General features: G+C 48.5%; 1 protein-coding gene across 3 annotated transcripts in view; it reads left to right on the top strand.

The window, feature by feature from the left end:
• The window catches only part of UNC13B (unc-13 homolog B), a 300,680-nt gene that overhangs the window by 99,423 nt on the left and 186,824 nt on the right, over window positions 1-14,433 (top strand). For 2 of the 3 annotated variants that reach the window (XM_059725356.1, XM_059725357.1), the window contains exons 8-9: window positions 3,183-3,405; window positions 6,973-7,098. In XM_059725356.1, the coding sequence (XP_059581339.1) occupies window positions 3,183-3,405; window positions 6,973-7,098 (349 nt within the window). The remainder of the gene's footprint in view (window positions 1-3,182; window positions 3,406-6,972; window positions 7,099-14,433) is intronic. The other variant, XM_059725358.1, reaches the window with a different exon arrangement.

A 14,433-nucleotide genomic window follows, 5' to 3' on the forward strand; every position in this document is an offset into this window, starting at 1 on the left:
CCACTGGGCTCGATCTGCTGTGGGAGCCACCGGCGATGCTTCAGGCCCCAAGGGTTTGAGGCAGGACTTCAGAGGCTCCTGCACCTCTGCAAATCGAAATATTTTTTTCATGCAGTGCTGCAGCAATGGAAAACCTGCTAGCCGTGCAGTATTTTTTTTTTGAGCAAAATCATATAAATTTATTTTATATAAAATAAATGTTATCAGTATAACTTTTGTTTAATGCCTGGAGACCAACAAAACCTGCACAGCGTTAGACTCCCAAGAAGCAGGAGACTGTACACTATCTTCAGCACGGACAATCAAATTGACGTGATGGCACTTGAGGGGTGGAAGCCCGACCGGATGAGGATTTCGGCTACGTGCATGGACACGTTCTCCAGTGGAGCTGGTTTGATCCTTAGGCTATTGCTATGACTTTATATCATAGCAGAGGGGGCCCGCACGGTTTCATTACTGGCCAAACTATCATGTGCTAAAAACAGCTGAAATAAAAAGGGGAAAAAAAAAGCTTCATTGGGAAGCATGACCTGCACCTAATATTTTTTGCTGGAATTAAATTTGCACAGAAAACGAGCAGCGTTTGCACTGCGTTCGTGTTCGGTCCCAGTCGACCTGGGCTGTGCCGCGTGGGGATGATTGAGGCGTTCGGGAAGTATTGGTCCCACTCCTCAGACAGCGCTATAATTTGATTGTCCTTCCTAGACGGGCTCGCGGTGCTGGTGGTGGGCATGGTGAATAATGGCTGATGACGATGATGACGTGTTTTCTTTTCCATCGAGCGCGTTAGCCGTGCACCTCACCTCCCTCCTCGCTGCTCTTACTTATCGACTGGAAACTTGCAGAGATCAATGGCCAGTCTGCGTAGCCTCGCAAAAGCTTCGCTGCTTAGGCTGTGAGCAGACCGAAGGGGAAGGTGCCACCACGACTTCTCTTTGGGAAGGGTCTTTCATGGGGGAAGCGCTATACGGGAAGGGGTGCTGCTTTCATTGCCAGGGCCTTTACAGGACCGTCAGCCATCTATGTTCACTTCTTAATGTGTCTAAATTTTAATCATCCACTGTAGTTAGTGACACGTGTTCAATGTAGGAATTAGCGCAATACGAAGCAGTAATGTCCAGAGACGAGCAGAGCTGGGTGGTTAGCTAGCTGATCTTGACTTTCTTTACTAGCCAGTGTATTATCACTTCTCAAAAACCTCTGTAATGGGGGCCTCGACCCCCAGTTATTTTTGAGGAGCGAGACAGCTGAGTGGCTCTTTAGCTCACGGCGCTAATTAACACCAAGGTCACAGGTTTTATCTCTGGTCAAACTAGATGATCTTGTGCGGGTTTTCCAGCCTTCTCTAGGATTGGGGGCCAGCTGAGAGTGAAACAGGAGCAGAACCACAGCCAAGGAGGGTGGCAGGGAGCTCAGGAGGTCACATCCAGTCCAACCCCTGCTCCAAGCAGGACCAGCCCCGACTACAGCATCCCAGCCAAGGCTTTGTCTGCCCGGGTCTTCAACACCTCCAGTGATGGAGACTGCACCACCTCTCTGGGGAGCCTGGTCCAGTGCTTCACCACCCTCCTCGTGAGAGAGTTTTTCCCAATATCCAACCTCAACCTTCCCTTGCTGCAGCTTGAGCCCATTGCTCTTTGACCTGTCATCTGCCCCCACTGAGACCAGTCCAGCTCCATCCTCTTTGCAACCCCTTGCAGGGAGGTGACGGCTGCTATTCAATCCCCCTCGGTCTTCTCTCCTCCAGACTGTCAGCCCACTTCCCTCAGCCTCCCTTCACCAGTCCTGTCCCTCAGCCTCCCAACCATTTTCGTTGCCCTCCACTGGACTCTCTCCAATGTGTCCACATCCTTTCTGTAGTGGGGCCCACAGCTGGACACAGGACTCCAGATGTGGCCTCCCCAGTGCAGAATAGAGAGGAAGAATCACTGCCCTCCATCTGCTGGCAACGCTCCTCCCAATGCAGCCCAGGACGCTGGTAGCCTTCTTGGCACCAAGGCCACACTGCTGGCTCCTGTCCAGCTTCTTGTCCCCTGTCCCCCCCCAGGTCCTTTCTGCAGAGTAGTAGCTCTATGAGAAAGCTGTAAGCCACTTGCCTAGAAGCAAGCTGGGAAAAGAGAGATACTGAGGGCTGGTCTTCCAGGGGAAAGGGGTCAAAGAAGAGCTTCAGCCAAGCCAAGCAGGCTGTTGCAACCTCCCCTGCTGAGAGTAGGGCCAGACAGCAGACCTAAGGGGCTTGTAAGACTTCAAAGGGCAGCTTACAAAACGGCTGTCTTGGCTGCAAGGCCGTGCAGAGCCTGCTGGATTAAGAGAAGTCAGCCACCGAACTGCGATTCTGCTTGGCAGCGGACAGACAGCGGTGTTAGTTTGAAGCCAGGTTAGATTTGCACCGTATAGACTAACCAAAGTTAGTTTATATAACACATGAGCTTTCGGGGGCTGGAACTCGCTTCATCAGATGTTGGGAAAGGATGTGCAGAAAGCATGGTGGAAGGAGAGAGCACTTACTGGAGGCTGGTGACAGGGAGAAGCCCAGATTGACTAATGGAGACCCCGGTGCCGGGCTACTAGAGCAGGGACCAGGCGATGCAAGGGGAAGGAGCTGTCCTAGAGGTCGGCAATGTCACCCTCTTGTAGAGAAATGAAAAGTTTTCTCGTACAGGTCAAGTATTTTGCAGTGCCTAAGCCGGCGCTGCTATGCAGCAGAGGGAAGCACATTAAATGCTTATGTTAATGATCTTTTCTGCTCCTCGGTGAGTACCGTGCGTGGTTTCTTTTCATCAGACATTAAATGAGAGAGAGAGAAAATAACCCCCTGTAGACAGACTTGTCCTTGCTTTGGCGAGCCTGCTTTTCTGATGGCTAGGTTTCCATTACAGTTTTTTGCCAACAGCAGTAATGAATCCAAGAAAGTCTCTTACAATGAAGATGATGTTAATCTCCTCTTTGGTAGCAAGACTTGGAGAGTAAAATAAGCAAACCATCTTTTTCAGGGAGGTAGGGAATGACAGTGAGAAAGTAAGGTAATCATGGCTATGTAGGATATGAATTGGGAGGCCTGTTCGGACCACGGATTAGGAAAGGTGCCTTATTTTAAGGGCTTTGTGCTTAGAAGTGGAATGGTCTCCGAACCCATCCAGATGGATCGGGGGGCTGTGCTCTTAATGGCTTTTGTTTCTCAGCCTTTGAAGACCCTGACAGTGCCGTGGACGATCGAGACAGCGACTACCGCAGCGAGACGAGCAACACCCTCCCTCCTCCGTATCACACGACTTCCCAGCCCAACGCCTCCGTGCACCAGTTCACCGTGCCGTCCCGCCTGCAGCAGCAGGGCGTCTTGCGGGATTTCTGCCACGACTCCGTGCAGAGCTACGACCTGGATTATCGGGAATGTGAGGCCATCAGGTGGGTGCTGTTTTCAGAACAACAGTAACTGCCTCTTTTTTCACTAAACTTTCCCAGTTGAGCCTGAAGGTGTTATGGAAATGAATGAGGAGCAGCCTGGAGACTGAGTGCCTTGAAGGAAGCACTTGTGAGGTGTCCTCACCCACGTTCTGTACTTTTCTCCTTGCAATATCCACTTGCAAACCCAAATGAAGCAATAAAAGCAGATGTCATGAAAGGGAAAAAAAGAAGGGGCGGGGAGGAGGCAGAACGCTTCCAGTTGTGATGCTCTGACAGTCGGGTCATGTTGTGTTTCAGAAGGAAAAGAAATGGCAGAATTATCCTCTTGTGACTTCTTTCATTGGAGGCAAGTTCATCTTGTTTCCGATTAGCTGTAGTTCCTCTATCAGGCCTGCACACGCAGAGCATTCACGAAGGAAGCCTTTGATCAGTTTGTTCTAGCTGTTATACAACACTGCTGTGTAAGACGGGCTTTTCCCCTGTCAGCTCTAGGACAAGAAGGGTTTATTCACTTCATTGTTTTTTTTTTCAAGATCTTTTTTCTGTATCAGTTTGTGATTGTTTCTGCGTCACAGTAGAGCATAATAGTCTCCCTGTGGGATTTGACAATAAGTCAGCAGTTTTAAAATTACTTCCACCCTCTTTACGTAATCGAATGAACAACATTAAGTGATGCAGTAGTAACTTGCTAGGAGCCCCGGCTCTGGATCATGGCCCGTTGTGTTGGATGCCGTTAAACACGTAACGAGAATACGGTTCCATGGGTTAAATGCATCTAAAATAAAGATGAGACGATGGATAACTAAATATAGTAGATGAGCAGAGGTGGAGTACAAGAAAAACACTGAAATGGTACTGGATAGCTTGATAAGCAGGGTCCTGGAGATCTAGGGTGCGACATTTTGGTGCATGTTGGGACAGCCCGAGATGGGAGGGTAGTCACTCAAACATCTCTCCAGAAGGGAGGCAGAGGCACTGTGTCTGTCCCACTCCTTCTACTTCCAACCCCTGATCTGAAACTGCGAATACCAGTAGTTTCAAGTCTAGCTATGACCTCAGTTTGTTGCTGGTAAATGGCAAGTTTTCTTTAACTTTCTTGGCTTTAATATGGTCAGTCCACATCTGAAACCTTTGTCGTGTATGAATTTTTTTACGGCCAGGTCTAATTCAGCTTGCATTCCTCACTGGACTTTCTGGGGTATGCATTTTTAGTGGCACAGCTGCATCACTAGCCATGCGGTGTACTATTTTTAATGCTTTCTAAGCCATTAAACATACTGACTAATTTTTTACTATTATCTCCTGCATCCTATTCAGTAGCTGAATTGTACAGATGGGGCTCCCTTCTCAGTTACTGCAAACTTTTATTGGCATCTGTCCCCATACAGATATGTCAGTAAGGCAAAGCTCTGCATATGCTCATTTTGTGTGTACACTAACAAATCAACTGATTTTAATGTGTTAGGTGCTCACAAGTAGGTTTTTTGCTTATGCTAGATTGATTAGATTGCACTTCGCTCCACGAGCTGTTAATGCTGGAGGCTGCAAGTGAGAAGAACAGCGGGGGAAAAAACCCTGGGCAGATCCAGTATACCCAGTTCACTCTCCCTTTCAGCCTCTGCTCTCTGGCTCTGTGTGGCATGGGATACTGGGCATGATACACCCATGGTCTGACCCAGAGAACAGCAGTTTTTAAGGTCTCAGAGCATACGTTCTTATATTCTTTGTAGACCCTTGGCTACTAAACGTGAGCCTTGATAAAGAATGCCATTATCAGTCATTTCTCCCCTTGCTGTACTTATTGTATGCTTACAATTTTTTTGTTTCCAAACCAAGTGATGCACTTTTATAAAATAGGTTGCTTTTATCTTCCTTGACGTGCTAACCTAGGGATGTGATGGATTCTCCATCGCTTTTAATTTATGCAAGTCAAGATATGCTGCTGCTCAAACAAATAATGGGCATGGTGCAGATGTTATCAGGTGAGGGAATTACGCTTACCTTCTTACATCTGTATAGCCTCGTTGCTATAGAAATCACAAGTGAAAGACAAGCCCTGTTTCTTTCATTTATGAAGTATAGTTTCTGCTGCCCGTGTAAAGATCTGGTTTTTGCAAAATCCAGTCCATTTAAGCCGTTGTGGGTAGAGATGAATTCAAGATTTGTTTCCTTGTTTGCACATCCTGGGTATCCACCACTTCTCCCCACTGCTATCTGTCCCCCTGCTGCCCTCCCCGGCTTTGTGGGCCAGATCTGGCACGCAGGCTATAGGTTGCCAACCCCAGGGTCAGACCAGTTGGTCCATCCAGCCCAGTATCCGGTCTCAGAGGGTGGAAATAGATGTCACCTTTCTGCCACCGTAAACATTTTCATGGTGGCACAAAGGCCAAGCAAACAGATATCCATACCCCTTGCCACACCACAAATGCTCAAACTTTGTGGCCATGACGCTGTGACAAAGGTGGTATCAATTTGTGTGGCTCTGTCGCAGCAAACCTCTGTTAAGGTTATGGCAGGAGAGTGCAGTCAGCCCGGAGCTGCCCGTGCTCTCCAGCTTCAGCCCAATGCTATGCACCCATTACTGCTCTCAGGATCAGGCCCCTGAAACCTCAGGGTCCCCTGTTTTGGGTCCTGGGGCGCCTGTGACGTCCTGGAGCTGGGTCTGCCAGTCAGCCGATTTGTGATCCCAGCCCTGGCATCGCAGCACGTGTCCGGCTCGCGTTGGTGCAGCCTCTGCAAGCAGGGAATGCGTTTGCCTGTTGTTCTGCAAGATCAACCGGCAGGACAGTGTGTTTAGCAAAAGGACGTGGATGAGCTGTGCTGTAATGCATCCTGGCTCAGTTGATTCACTTTATCTGGCGACATCTATTTCTAGCCAGACAGCGGCAATAATGCAGTTGTAGAAGGCATGCACGTGATCAGGGCACATCTCAAAGTTCAGCGGCCAAAGTTGCTTTCGTTTCAAGAGATCCAAACCCTGGTCAGTCTGACCGCTCTTTCTGCCATGCAGTCCACCCTATTTTCTAACTGACTTGTTCTCAAATTGGCAAGAACATCGGCTTCATGGAGCAGGGCAGGATCCCTGGCTCAACAGCCGAGCTGCCAGGCAGACCGCCCAGAGCCTTTGACCCTGCTCTTCTGGGTCCTTGGGTCCCCGACAGATCTGCGAGGACACACGGGGAAGGTTTGCTGGACCCCCTGTCCCTTTGGTTCAGTGGAAATTCAAACTAGAAGAGTTTCAGATGAAACGCTTTGGGTTCAACAAACTGGGATATTCCATCAAAACTTTGACTAGAACATTTCCTTTCCCCTCCCAATGTTGACCTTTGTGAGGGTGATTCCTGTAGGGTGCGGATGTGGATCTTATCTACCTAGTGTGTTGTTTGTTCCCCCCGCCCCCTAAGGCTAGCCATTAGCCAACATCATCTTCCCAATAGCCAGGCCAGCTTCATGAAGTAGCCTACCTCTTCTTGTGTATTTTTGAATTTATTTGCAGTATTTGGTTTGGAAGCATTATGTAACTATGTTCTCCATGTCTCCCTCCTCCTTCCTTTCTTTATTTCCAAGGCGATATGATAGTCTAGACTCCACTGTGAGTGGCCGAACTGACCTAGAGTCTTCATCTGAGTCTAGTCAAGTGACAAGTCGCCAGCACTCGCTGGGGAGCAGGCAGTCTCTAGATTTGTCTGATAGGTGGGTTAACTGCTTTACAGCTTAAGTGTCTACTTTCCTTAACCTTGGTGCTGTGAAGTGGTCTTGTGATCCGTTTCAGCTGACTTTCACTGTTTGCATGCCCTTGCTGTGTTTTAGCTATATGGTGGTTTAACGCCGGCCTTGATAGCCTTACTTCTGTTCTGTTCCAGGTGCTGTACTTGATTACTTTCTCCTAAAAAAAAAAAAAAGTACTGAAGTTTTTGTGAAGTACCGGGCGGGGGGGAATGCTCCTTCTCTGGGCGTTTTGCTTGCATGTAAACACGTGTTGATGTTGGTCTGTTCCAATCATTCCTGAAGTTTGCAGCCCGTGGCTCTTCACACATTCAGATGGCACCCTTGCCTTCAACTGAGGCTTGTGTGCATCGAATCCAAAGGCTGGGGCTGGCCAGACACAAGCTCCCAAGCTGCTATCTTTTGTAAAGACGCCCTGTGTCTGTTACTGGCTTTACGTTGCGGTTAGAAAATAGCTGCTGTACTTCTGATCCAGCCTACGCAGCAGGGCTCACTTCAGACACGAGGCTCTTTCAGCCTGAGATCGGTTCATGTACGATTTATGAAGAGTGCAGGTCTTGATGACACGGTGGCAATGCAATTGCCTCTTCTCCTTCCTTCAAGTGCTTGTCATAGGTATGTCTTGCGGGGGTTGTGCACGCCTCCCTTGCTCTCCAGCAAAGGAGACTCCTTGTCTGCGCGAGTGTATGTGCATGAAATGCTAGCGTGTCCTGCTCCTCGGTAGTCTATCCTAATTGCTCCTCAGTCCTCTCGACTAACTTTGCCTTTGGCTTCAGACAGCTCCTTCTGCCACAGATTCTGAGAAACACTCAGATTTATCTCCCGCACCGCTTAAAATGGGATAATTCCTGCCTCAGATACCCAGACAAATGTTTAATCTGGTGCTGGTCAGTCTTTTGGCCCTGTGCTACTGGATCTGGTCCTGTGATGCCTCTGTGTGGCTCCACGTCTGACCTAGCCTAGAGGGTTATGCCGTCCAGCCCATTCCTGTGCCAAGGTTTTGGACCTTTGGGCAGCCCCTTAGGCCGGGTGACATGGCTTTGTGTGCCAGATCTGACCTGTGGCTGGGGGTTGAGCATCCCTAGTATAAACTTCAGCCCGTGACTTCTGGTGCTGGCCTGTACGGACACAGAGAACAATTGATCGCCATCCTCTTTGTACAAGCTCTCTCTGTATGTGCACACGGTTCTCAAACCCCGCACTTACCTGTCCCTTCTGTAGGTTACATTATCCCAATTCTTCCAGCCTTTCTTTGTGTGTCATCGCTCCAAGGCCTCTAATCATCTGTGTTGCCCTCCTCTGGACTCTTTCCAAACTGTCTACATCTTCCTTGAAGTGAGGGGCTGTGAACTGAAGATGGTACACCGGGAAGGCCTCGCCTGTGCTGAAGGGTGGAAGCATTGCTCCTGGTGACTTGCAGGCAACGTTCCCATTAATGCAACCCAGGTTGCTGTTAACTTCTTTGCCACAGTGCTGCGCTGGCTCCAAGTGAACTTGCTGTTCTCCGGACCCCGCCAGGCCTTGATAGCAATACTGCAGCTGAGCCAGGCGCTCTCTGTTTTGCATTTGTGTATTTGATTGTTCTTTCAGAAGTGGAACAATTTTGCACTTGCGCTCCAGCAAAAGTGGAACAAGTTTGCACTTCTTCTCAGTGAATTTCACCTGTTTTTCAGACTATTCCCCCCCTATTTTTTCAAGGTCCATTTGAATCTTATCCCCCTGCCAAAGTATCTGGGACCCCTCCCAGATTGGCACAACGTGCAGATTTCCTAAGGGCACTGCTCCACTCCATCCTTCAGGTCATTCACGAAGATGTTGAACAGTAACAGGCCCAGGACGTCCTTGGGGGGACTCCCCGTGATGCCTCCTTCCAGTTAAATGTTGAGCTACTCACCACTACTTTTTGAGCATGACGATTCAACCAGATGTGCATTTGTCTCGCAGTAGTTTGATATCCATTCTGCTTCCTTAGCTGACTTATCACCAGGGGTCTTAGTCCACAGGCAGAACAAAGCAGAAAATCTCCATGTAAAAGACACAAAAACTTGCATTTTTCCATGACCGGCTGAAAGCACAGCAGCTTCCCACTGCGGGCGGTGCTATTTCTGCTTTCGTTGTATTAGGTTGTGCAAAAATGCAGTTTTCCAGGGTGAATGGAAAACTAGGATCTCTGCTTCTCCTGTATCCACGGGACAGTTTCATACGGCTCATGAAGCCAAGGTTGCATTGCATCCATTGCTCTCCTGCTCCCATCCATACGGCCCACCACCTGTCAGAGAAAGCAAGCAGCTGGGTTATGAACAGCTCACTCTCGATGCATCCGTTTTGGCCATTATCTTTTGCCTTGTAGTCATCCAGGTGCATAACGAGCGATTCCTTGATGAAATGTACTGGTGTCTTATTGAGATTTGAGCGGCTGGTCCAGATCCATAGCTGCCTTGCCTCCGCCCGCCTTTTTCTTCTCTTTTTTTTGTTTTTTAAGATGGGTCCTGTGTTTGCTGTCTTCCTCTCTTCTGGACCTCCCTGGACCCTCACAGACAACATCTCTGCAAGAACTTCAGCCAATTCCTCGAGTACCTGCGAATGAATCTCGTTAGGCCCTGCTGATATGAAATCATCCACTTTATCCAAGTCATTTTTAACCTGTTCTTTTCCCACAGGCACAGCTCCCACCCACTGTCCTCGATGCCAAATGTGCTTGTCCTGTGCCAGGTGCCTCTTTTTGTGAAGACTGAAGCTTTTATTTAAAAAAAGAAAAATGGTATTAAATGTTTCTCTGCATCCTCCATTATCAGCCTCGCAGCCTTTTTCTGCCCATTATTTGTTTGGAAGGTTACTAATGACTTTCTAGCAGTCTCCTCCCCCCACTTTTCTTGGGTCATCTTATGCCAAGAAAATAAATCAGAGTTCAGATTGGGCCTTGGCCATGCATCTTCCAAGAGGTTAGTGAGGTTTTGAGCTTTTTGCCACAAAGTTTCAGTAGAGTATCTCCGGGCTTCTTTCTGCAGAGAGCCACGTCTGCTTTTTAGGCACTTGCATGAGCTATTTGTTGCCATAGAGCAGGTCTGTGCTTCAGACGAAGTGGATCTCCGATTGCCCAGGGTCCCCCATTGGTCAAAGCACTCCTCATTATGGCTCGGGCACTCTCTCAAGATTTTGTCTCCATTCCCAGACACCTGCAAAGCTGTACCTGGAACTCCAGTCTGGTCCTTATCAAACACTAAACCACTGTTGATGCTTCCAGCTTAGCCGGTGCATTTGGGAATGGGGTCTTGCAGTGTGTTACCTAGAGCTCCAAGGTCCCGGCTCATTGAATCATAGACAGTGAGGGCTGGAAGGGAGCTCAGGAGGTCACATCTCGTTCAACCTCTTACTCCAAGCAGGACCAGCCCCAACTACATCATCCCAGCCAAGGTTTGTCTGCCCGCGTCTTCGAAACCTCCAAGGACTCTGAACTGTGTGCTGCTGTGTGCACACAATGACGTGTGCACGTGGACAGGTGCTCAAAGGAGAAGGAGAAGGACCTTGGTTTCCAGGCACTGGAGCCCTTTGCAAGTGTTATCCAGGTGCACGCGCCATGCCCTGCACCCGTCCTTCCCTGTAGGGTTCTCCGCGTTTTACAGAGAGGTGAAACTGTGGAGGGAAAGGTTTGCCCCGTTGCTTATGTCCACAGCGTGGAGCAAAAGGAGGAGCAGGGCATGTATTGCAAGGTCCAGGTAGTGCTAAGGCAGAAAGTCTCCAGGCTCCCGTGCACAAGGCGCCTGCCTATCTACTGTGGAGTCATGCATGTTAGCACCCACGCAGCAAACATCTGCTCCATAATTATTATTTTTTAAATATTGTGACTTTTATGGCACATTGTGATCCATGCCACTTCTTGTCCTTTGATTTTAAGAAACGTTGGGAAACGATGACCCTGCAGTTTGTTTTTATCAGTACCATTTGAATGTCTTTTCTGTTCTGTATTTTTTCTATGCATGCTTGCTGCTGTTCCTGTTTTCTCACTGAAAAATGTTTTCAAACTTTTTCTTCCCTCTCATTCCCTCCTTTTTCTTTTTCCTCTTTCCCCGTTTTATTTTCTCTCACGGTCGTCTCAGTCAAGGATCTCTAGTTAGAAATGAAAAAGTCAGGATCATTCCATTTAATTCGGAAGTGGCAGAAGAAGAGCGGGAGAGTAACTATGAGGAGTTAGGAAAACTGCTAATAGAGGACTTCTTAGAAAAGAGTCACAAAAACTGGCAGGAGACCAATGTAAAGAGCTCCCGTCCTCTCTCAAAAAGAGAGAATTTCAGCCTTCACGAAAGATCACCATATTGCCAGAATGTGTTCTTGGAGCCAGGAATTTTAGATATTCCTAGATATCCTCAGGAATATGACACAATAGATAGGAGAAGGAAAAAAAACCTAAAATACAGCACTTTAGAAAAGAGCGAGCAAATCAGCCTTCACAACGATGGAAGGTTGGAGTTTCCTGAGGACGAAGCCGTCTCTTTGAATGGGGAGGCGCCTACGCCTGAACCTGATGATGTCTTCTCAACTTATGATCAAAGTGCAAAATATAATGGCAGCAGTGAGAGCACGGAGCTGTTACCGGGATATCCAATTTTGCGTCCGTACAAGAATGGCTTATTGGTCAAGAGTGGCAAGTGTGTCAGCAAGCAGGTGGCAGACGGTGACTGCGCTGGCCCAGCGCACTTGGGTCGCTGTGAAGAAGCGAGACGTCCAGAGCAGCCAGACAATACTTTTGTACCGTTGGATGTGCTGGAAGAGCTGGACAGCAGCGCTTCTGATGAGTTTCAGTATTCCTCGGTTTCGGATGACGAAGCGGAGGACTTAGCTGTGCTGTCACAGACGTGGTGCGAGTTGGGCCCTTCTCCTGCAAAAGGCTTACCCGACGACTGTGCTGCACATCCTGCCTCTCGGTTGCAAAGGGGCGGCTGTGGCAAAAACCATAAGACCAAAGGAGGCAAGCATAGCTACTCCATGCAAGACCTGACGCTTTCTCCTGTCGAGGAGCCAAGCGAGGAGTATGTCGATGCAATGGATGAGCTGCAGTGTCTGGTGGAAACGGTATCTGAATACTTGGCTGAAAAGGAGGAAGAGATGAGTAAATTTGGTACCCTTCCGAAAACGAAGAAGCCTGCGGAGAGTGCATCGCTCAAACTGCATAACGTTGCTAATCTGATAGAGGCGAACGTGTCCCCTGAACAGGCGAAACCTCTTTGTACGGAGGACAGCAAAGAGAGCAGCAAGAACAAATCGGAGTCTCTCCCAGACCTGACGAGTGTCAAGAATACAGTCAATTCCTTGTTCAGCTCCTTTACGGAGAAGGTCGGCTCGGGCACAAAGCACCTCACAGCCTCTGTGGAAAAGCTTGTTTCCTCGGGACCAGAGAAATCAGAAACTTTAAATCACCCTGAGGGTGGCATCTCAAGGATATTTTCTAGCAAACCTAAATCTGACAATGCATCTGCAGAAGCGAAGGGAGAAAACAAAACTGATGTCAGTGCTTCAGTCTGCTCCCAGATGAGCAACGACCAAGGGGCGAATCATGAAAATCACCGAAACCGAGAAACCACCGCAAAAGATAAAGTTTCCATAGGTCTTCATGAGTCATTCGAGCATACTGCCGGGGGCCAGCAGTCCTCATCACAGAGTCACAATTCAGTGGTGAATTCAGTGTTGGGGATGCTGAATCCTTTAAAGATCTTCTCAGAAAAAGAGCTTCCTAAAAGAGAGGAGCAAGCCAAAGAGGAAAGTCATTTTGCAAGAGCTTGCGAGGCAAACAGGAGTGAAAGGTCTGAAGAGCCTGCCCGTGCCACCAGGAACAACCTCGTTCCCGAAGCAAACTGCAGCAAAACCAAGAGCGAGGCAGAAGAAGAGCACTCAAGTAGCAATTCGGTGTCCTCAATCTTTGGTAAATTTACCAACTCGGTTAGTTCCTTCAGCTTGAAAGCAAATTTTGACAGTCTGGTAGCTCCCAAGCATCCAGGTGAGGTGCAGAAATCGTCAGACTTGCACCACGTTGCCCATCAGCCTGACACGCCTGTACAAGAGTGTACAAACCCCCCAGGAGACCCGCGTCCTATGCAAGGTGAATCGGAGAGCGGAGAAAGTAGAAGTAGACCACGTCCTGCAGATGAGGGCAATACATCCAGTCATTTTTTCAGTCCACTGAAAAAATCCTTCAGCCAGTTGTTGCTTCCGTCTGCTGAATCAGTGCAAAAAGAAACCGTGCTGGGACTTGCACACGAGCACGTCTCCAAAGATGACACCCCACGCCCCGGTTCATCCGGCGACGAACACGCTTTCTCTTTCCCTGGGAAGCTGCAGATTCCTTTTCTTAGCGGTTTTGGGTTTTCAGACGATCCAAAAGAAGGAGAAGGCATGCTTCCTTCCCTGCTCAAGGTGTCTTCTGCAGATCACCCAGCAACTTCAGATCTAACCAGTCAGCGGGGGTTTCGTGATATGCCGCCTTCAGCTATTAGTGGTAAACACACGAGTAGTAATTCAGCAAATGCCTTCTCACGAAAGTCTAACTCGGGTCTAGGTATGCCAGAGCGTAAAGGGGAATCTGTACAAGTAACTGGCCCTAAGGCCAGTCGTTCAGACATGCAAGGGTCTGGGAGCAGACCTCCAGAAAGTGCCTCGGTCGGTCTTAATGTTACACACGTGCAGCGTGGACCTAGGGGTGCTCGGGAAGCGCACAGAAACATAACGCAACATCGGATGTTGTCGGCAGGGCTGAACTCCTCAGACTTAAATGCCACTTCACCTCAAGGGGTGGATTGGAGAGAGGTTAAAATCAGAGATGAGCTGCAGAAGGAAAACACACAACAAGGTTTACTTTCGGGGCTTTTTCGGTTTTCTTCTTCTGAGCACTTGCCCGGTAGTCAAGAGCTGAATGTCAAAGATGAAAGTGACAGCCAGAGGAACCATTCATCGAGGTTATTTTCTGGGTTATTTAAGTTTGCATCACATGAAGATGTGTCTGATTGTAAGCAGGATAAGACCAAATCAAACATGCTAGGCCTCATGAAGTTTTTTGATAGAAATGAGGATTCTAGCTTAGAAAAAAAATCCAGTAGCTCAGATGCAACGTCTGGTGCTCAAAGTAGCACGATGGAAAAGCAAGAAACTTCTGGCTTCTTTAAAAGTTTCATGTCCAAACCGAAAGAGAAACCGGACGATGTGAAAGCAACTGATTCTTCCAAGACCAGTGACCATTTGCCCAACACAAAAATAAGCAGAATGGATGAACAACACCTTCCTTGCTGCGGGCAGTCTGGATCTTGGGATCCT

This window comes from Alligator mississippiensis, chromosome 3, assembly GCF_030867095.1.
Source record: "Alligator mississippiensis isolate rAllMis1 chromosome 3, rAllMis1, whole genome shotgun sequence".
Taxonomy (NCBI): domain Eukaryota; kingdom Metazoa; phylum Chordata; order Crocodylia; family Alligatoridae; genus Alligator; species Alligator mississippiensis.